The 7,499-nt window shown below is 39.1% G+C and overlaps 1 protein-coding gene across 1 annotated transcript in view; it reads right to left on the reverse strand.

The window, feature by feature from the left end:
* The window catches only part of LOC125485384 (ankyrin repeat domain-containing protein 26-like), a 44,990-nt gene that overhangs the window by 33,499 nt on the left and 3,992 nt on the right, over positions 1-7,499 (reverse strand). The window contains exons 2-3 of the mRNA XM_048607906.1: positions 6,037-6,149; positions 654-795 (exon numbers count right to left, since the gene is read on the reverse strand). Of these exons, the coding sequence (XP_048463863.1) occupies positions 654-795; positions 6,037-6,149 (255 nt within the window). The remainder of the gene's footprint in view (positions 1-653; positions 796-6,036; positions 6,150-7,499) is intronic.

The following is a 7,499-nucleotide window of genomic DNA, read 5'->3' on the forward strand; positions in this document are numbered from 1 at the left end:
AGAAGGGTCCAGACCCGAAACGTAAGCTTTCCTGCTCCTCTGATGCTGCTTGGCCTGCTGTGTTCATCCAGCTCTACATCTAGATATTGCTCCGCTCCTTTTCAAGCTAGAACCCTGGGATCTTTTACATCAGAGACAGCTGATGGGATCTCAGTCTGACGTTTGATCTTAAACAACAATGCTGAATAACTGGTTTGATTCTACGATTTCTATTCAATTATCCAAAGATTTCTTGATTTACCAAGAATAATAAAATCTTCAGACTGAGACCAAGAAGCCAATAACAACAGTATTGATGTCACAATTTTCTGAGTGCAAGTAAGCTTCCTGATCCTACGATTTTGCCAACTCAGCTGTTCAGTTGATTACTGGGAAATGAACAGGACAATTTGGCATGATTTATCTGATCTGCTTTTGACATGAGGTGGCCAGGAATTCAACTCTCTTTTCTCTCTACAGATGCTGTCAGACCTAAGTTTCTCCAAAGGTTTTTTTTTGTTTCAGATCTCCAGCATCCACAGTTCTTTGACTTATATTCATAATGGAATATCTGTTTTAAAACTGTACATTACTCAAGGCATAGCATCTTATAGCACCAGTACAATTCATTATATGCACTATACCATTAAATTTAGGAAACAAAATGGTCCCACCTTTGTCTTCAGTCTGTTAAGAGTGGTTTCAGATTCAGTGTGTTCATGATTCTGTTCCTGAATACCACCTAGTTGACTGACAATTTGTCCATTCTCATAATCCTTCAGCTTCTTTTTGGTGGTCTTCAACAGTGTTCTTATTCTGCATAACAAACATTATCACCTGAATTGAATTCATCTACTATCTTAATATGACTTTTACTCGAGATTCTACTCTGCACTTCAAGTTATATTGCCTATAATCTGGAATATATGTAATAAGAAAACAATATACATGGTCTTTAAGGTAGAAAAAGTGAACTCAATTTAACTCTGTAATTGAATTAATTTAAAGCAAATTAAAAATCAGACCGAGGTGTTTCAGGAAGAATCACAGAATAATAGAAGCCCGACAGTGCAGAAAGAGGCCATTCGGCCCATCAAGTCACCCGGTGAAAGAGTATCCTGCCCAGACCCAGCTCCCACCCTAAAGGAAACAGCATCGAAAGGTTCTTTTCGAATATCTGCATAAAAATTGAGCTGGATACAAGCAAAGTCTGAGCAATGAAAGGTAGGATGGGGAATTGGAGAATGGGAAAATGGGGATAGAAGGTTTAAATAAAAGAATGGTTTTCTACAAGATAAACAAGAGAAGTTGTATATTTTACAACAACAATTAGCAATATTTACCATTTAAATAATATAGGGTTTCCAGTTTTGCACGAGAAGCACATGGAAAACAAGGCCTCTCTGCTAATCTACACTTTTCAAAATTATGCTCTTTACAGTACATTATCTTTCGATATTAGTCTTGGCAAAATGCAGCACTTTACTTTTTATTGTGCCATAGAGTCATTGGGATGTACAGCATGGAAACAGACACTTTGGTCCAACTCATCCATGCCGATCAGATATCCTAAATAAATATAATCCCATTTGCCAGCATCCCTCTAAACTCTTCCTTTCATATATTCCTATTCAGATACCTTTTAAATGTTGTAATAGTACCAGCCTCCACCGCTTCCTCTGGCAGCTCATTACATAGACACACAACCCTCTGTGTGAAAATGTTGCCCCTTAGATCCCTTTTAAATCTTTCCCTCTCACCTTAAAGCCTATGCCCTCTAGTTGGGGACTCCCCCACCTCAGGGCAAGGATATTGTCTATTTACACTATCCATGCCCCTCATGATTTTATAAGCCTCTGTAAGGTCACCCTTCAGCCTCCGACGCTCCAGGGAAAATAGCCCCAGCCTATTCAGCCTCTCCCCATAACTCAAACTCTCCAGCTCTGGCAACATCTTCGTAAATCTTTTCTGAATCCTTTTAAGTTTCACAACATCTTTCTTTGGAGGGAGACCAGAATTGCGCACAGTATTCCAACAGCAACCTAACCAATGTCCTGTACAAGCGCAACATGGCCTCCCATATACCCCTATACTCAATGCACTGACCAACGAAGGTAAACATACCAAAACCTTTTTTCCCAATCCTATCTACCTGTGATTCCACTTTCAAGGAATTATGAACCTCCACTCCAAGGTCTCCTTGTTCAGCAACACACCCTAGGACCTTACCATTAAGGTGTATAAGTCCTGCCCTGATTTGCCTTTCCAAAATGCAGCACCTCACATTTACCAAAATTAAACTCCATCTGCCACTCCTCAGCCCATTGCCCCATCTGATCAAGATCTCGTTGTACTCCAAGTAACCTTCTTTGCAGTCCACTATACTCCTAACTTTGGTATCATTTACAAACTTACTAAACATACCTCCTACGTTCACATCCAAATCATTTACGTAAATGATTAAAAAAAGCAGTGGACCCAGCACTGATCCTTGTGGCACACCGCTGGTCACAGACCTCCAGTCTGAAAAGCAACCCTCCACCACCAACCTCTGTCTTCTGCCTTTGAGCCAGTTTTGTATCCGAATGGCTAGCTCTCCCTGTATCCCATGTGACCTAACCTGGCTAATCAGAATATCATGAGGAACCTTGTCGAAAGCCCACATAGATCACATCCACTGCTCTGCCCTCATCAATCCTTTTCATCACTTCTTCAAAAAACTCAGTCAAGTTAGTGAGAGACAATTGCCCACAAAGCCATGTTGACTAACCCTAATTAGTCCTTGCCTTTCCAAATATATGTAAATCCTGTCCCTCCGGATTCCTTCCAGAAACTTGCCCACCGCTGATGTCAGGCTCACCAATCTACAGTTCCCTGGTTTTTCCTTACCACCTTTCTTAAGTAGTGGCACCACATTAACCAACCTCCAGTCTTCCAGCACCTTGCCTGTGGCTAATGATGACACAAATATCTCAGCAAGGGGCCCAGCAATCACTTCCCTAGCTGGGGTATACCTGATCAGGTCCCAGGGATTTATCCACCTTTGTGCGTTTTAAGAAATCCAGTACCACCTCCTCCGTAATATGGACATTTTTCAAAATGTTGCTATTTACCTCCCCATGTTCTCTATCTTCCATATCTTCCGCAGTAAACACTAATTCAAAATACTCATTCGGTATCTCCCCCATCTCCTGCGGTTCCACACAAAGGTGGCCTTACTGATCTTTAAGGGGTCCTATTCTCTCCCTAATTACCCTTACTGTCCTTAATGTATTTGTAGAATCCCTTTGGATTCCCCTTAACCCTATTTTCCAAAGCTATCCTACGTCCCCTTTTTGCTCTCCTGATTTCCCTCTTAAGTAAACACCTACTGTCTTTACACTCTTATAGGGATTCACTCGATCTCTGCTCTCAATAACCTGACATATGCTTCCTTCTTATTCTTAACCAAAACCTCAATTTCTCTAGTCATCCAGCATTCCTACAACTACCAGCCTTGCCCTTTACCCTAACAGGAACATACTGTCTCTGGACTTGCATTATCTCATTTTTGAAGGCTTCCTATTTTCCAGCTGTACTTTACCTGTGAACATCTGCCCTCAATTTGAATGCTATTTGCCATGTCACAATCCAATGTCATCTGCAAGCTGACAACACATCAGTATCTACAACTTTGTTAAATTCTATTGATCACCAAACATTATGGACCAGAATTTGCAATCAGCATTGAAACAATGGCACTGGCTGCTGACTTTAAAGAAAGTGGTCTGGAAAAATATAGCAATTTTTGTGGAGTGGATTTCCTATTGACAGGCCAAACTCAATTAAGGAGATCTCCAGGAGTCTAAAAGCAGCAATGTCAGCAAACAGGGACAAGCAACCAATCACAATGAAATGTTCTCAAAGACAGCAAACCAGGAAGTTAAAAGTACTAATTATCCCTAATTTTTTAATTTAAAATTTCAGACAGTGAAATGAATAACTGAATCAATACAGAAGCTAAAATACCCTCAAACTTTTGACACCTCATTCTAAAATGCAGTTTTATCTTAATGGAGATATTTTATATTGAACAAATAGAAAGTTAACGTTCAAGGTCAGTGAGGGTGTTTAACAGTAATTAAAAGTTTAGTCTGTTAAAAACCAAGTAATGCTTCATTCAGCAAGATGTACATTTTTCTAGGGCTTTTACACTGAGATTAACAGCAAAAAAGTAGAATTGAATTTGAATTGAATGGTGGGGGTGCCTCAAAAGTGCCACCTTTGATGGGGCATTGAATTGCTGACAGCAGTTTCTGAATGTGCAGATTCCCAAAACTGCATTTGATTTCAGAGGAGTAATGATGAAAAAAACTGACAGTTTTGCCAACATTGCCATACAAAACTCTGGGCCTATAATGCTGCTTCCTTAGCCCAAGTTTCACGGAATTCATAAAAATTCAAAAGACTCTTAGTAAACATCACTGCGAATCATCATCCCATGTAGAAAACCTCCATCTGCCACAACACTTTACTTCCCGATCTTAAGCAATTTTATATCCAGCTACACTTTTCCCTTAACTGAGCAGGTTTTCATCTATAGGAAGCCTTTGCACACTAAGTCAAAAGGCTTTTGAAAGTTCACGTACACAACATCTACTGTACTAACTTTCATATCAACATCTTCTGATACAAGAATTTGGTAGTCAAAGGAAATGCACATTTCACAAATCCATGCAGCTGTCCACATTCAAGTCCTGGCTTTCCAAAGTAAAAAGTTTATTTTGTCTACGATATTCATTTTCAATAACTTCCTCACCACTGATGTTAGGCTAACGGGCCCGTAGTTTCCTGCTTTATTCCTTTTGAAAAGTGTTATAATAACACCAACATTTTATTCCTCTGGGATTACTCCTGAACAGAATAAGGTTTGATATATTATGATAAGTGTCTCTGCTATTTCTACTTTTGCTTCTTTCAGTAGCATAGCCTGACTTTCATCTACATCAGCAAGCTTACTAACTTTCAGTAATGTTAATCTTTTTAGTATCTCTTTTCTATCTATTATTATTGTCTTGTCCCATAATTTCCTTTTGCTCTTTTGGTTTAACCTTAGCATCATTTGCTTCCTTTGTGAAGGCAGATGACTCATTTAATATTTCTGAAGAAGGGTCTAGGCCCGAAATGTCAGCCTTTCTGCTCCTATGATGCTGCTTGGCCTGCTGTGTTCATCCAGCTCTGCACCTTGTTGTCTCGGATTCTCCAGCATCTGCAGTTCCTACTATCTCTGACTCATTTAATACTTTTGCCACATCCTCAGCCTCTCCATAAAACACTTGCACCTCATATTTACAAAACATTTTCCAGTTCAACTTACATGCTAACCTTGTAAACCTCTCTTTGCCTCCTGGATGGAGTTCTTCTATTCTGGCTATTATTCAAATCTTACTCCTGACATTTGTCATTAGCATCCTTGTGTTGTTTTATTCTAACATTTATATTCTTTATTATTAGGGTTTGAGCTTTGGAAGGCTTTTATCTCTAAAAGAAAGTTGATTTCAAGTGGGGCATCTTTCTCTTCCCAGAGTCCCCATGACTGCTCTGAACATCTCCAAATAGAATTGCTGGTTCCAATCCGTGATAGATCCTTTCTTATATCACTAAAATTAGTTCCTCCCCAGTAAGTTTTTTTATGTTTATAATTTTCCTGTCTTTTTTCTTAATTATTCTGAAACTAAATTATGTTATCACTACTGTAGCTAGATGATCTCCAACTGTAATACATTCACTTGTCCCAGGTGATTACCTATGTCCAAATACAACATTGCTTCCTTCCTTTTTAGCTGAGGCATAAGAATCAAAGAAGTCTACACAACAGCAGAAAAAGGCCATTCAAAATAGGGATCAAGTTGAGGGGACTTGTGGAGATAGGTAAAATGATTAATTATTTTGAGCTGGAAAAGTATGTGCCAAAATGATAAAGAGTTACAGAAAACAGCCTGATCCTGGAAATGCATGATACATACAAAATATTCTAAAATACAGTCTAAATACATATTGCAAAACTGAATGTCATACCGACTTAGTTCTTTCTGAAGCTCATTGTTTCTTTTCATTTCCTGAGCCAGTCTGGTTTCTACTGACCGCTTAAACTCAACCAGCTTCTTTACTTTTTTCCTTTCACTTTCAACCTTTTTTAAAAAAAAAGGTATTTCTTTCAATTCAAGATTAATACACAAAGATGCATACATATATTTATCTTAATACTTAAGCTACAAGTGATGGAAATCAATCATTACAAATAGATTAATAAAGACTTCCTATAATGTCTTTTTTAAAAAACTGATTCATGGGAATGGGGCATCACTGGCTGGGTAAGCATCCCTTGTTGCTCTCAGGGTGGTGGTGGTGAACTGCCTTCTTGAAACACTGTAGTCCATTTGGTGCAGATCCATGATGCTATTAGGAAGGGAATTTATGAACATATGGCAAAGTTTTTTAAATTCTGTAATTGGGCATTTTAAGCAACAGCACCATAAGACTGTGCAAAAACTATTTTATTATGCAATGTTCACGAGCAGTTAACAGATTATTTTGCAACAAAATACATTATTATTCTATACTGTACATTTATATCACACAAGGAAGCTCTTAATATCAATTAAAAATTTTCGTTTGCTGTGCCATTCAACAGTTAAGATAGGAAATAAGCTACAAATTTTGAGTTAACTGTTATTTTGTTTACAGTAAAATTAGATGTTTGTAATTTTTGAAACTTAAACCTCATTCACACAGATTTTATGGTCAGTGATTAATGAACTTTACCACACTTGCCCAGACTTTTTACAGGCTTTTTGGCTGGAATTTGTTGTGATCAGAACTCTAAGAGAGCTGTGCCCTCTAGTGGGGACCTTTGCAAAAACAAGGCAGGCAAAATGTATCTTCTTAACTAGATGGCAGAATCATTACTGAGGCATTAAAATGCCCCTCTTCACCTCAGAAATACGCTGGGCTTGAGTCAGGTGGGAGATCAAAGGCTTATAAATCTAAATCCCAATTACAGTCCACCCATTTCGAAAAGTTTTAGAGAAGCTACGATGGGGTCAGGTTTGCTAATCTCAATACAGCACCCATCAACACTTAGCCTCCAGTGTATCATAGAATCATAGAATCCCTACAGCGTGGAAACAGGCCCTTCGGCCCAACAAGTCCACACCGATCCTCAGAGCGTCCCACCCAGACCCATCCCCAAACACTACAGGCAATTTAGCACAGCCAATCCACCTATCCTGCACATCTTTGGACTGTGGGAGGAAACCCACGCAGACACAGGAAGAATGTGCAAACTCCACACAGACAGTCGCCCAAGGTAGAATCGAACCCAGGTCCCTGGTGCTGTGAGGTAGCAGTGCTAACCACCATGCCACCTGTTGGTGACAAAGGTCTCCTGCCTGCAAAGAATAGTTGTTGCAGAGATACCTATGGGTTTCAGATACATAGTTCTTTTGAAAGTTGTGTCATAGGTAAACAGGGTGGTTAAG

Source organism: Rhincodon typus, chromosome 18, assembly GCF_021869965.1.
Source record: "Rhincodon typus isolate 14 chromosome 18, sRhiTyp1.1, whole genome shotgun sequence".
In the NCBI taxonomy this organism is placed as follows: Eukaryota; Metazoa; Chordata; class Chondrichthyes; order Orectolobiformes; family Rhincodontidae; genus Rhincodon; species Rhincodon typus.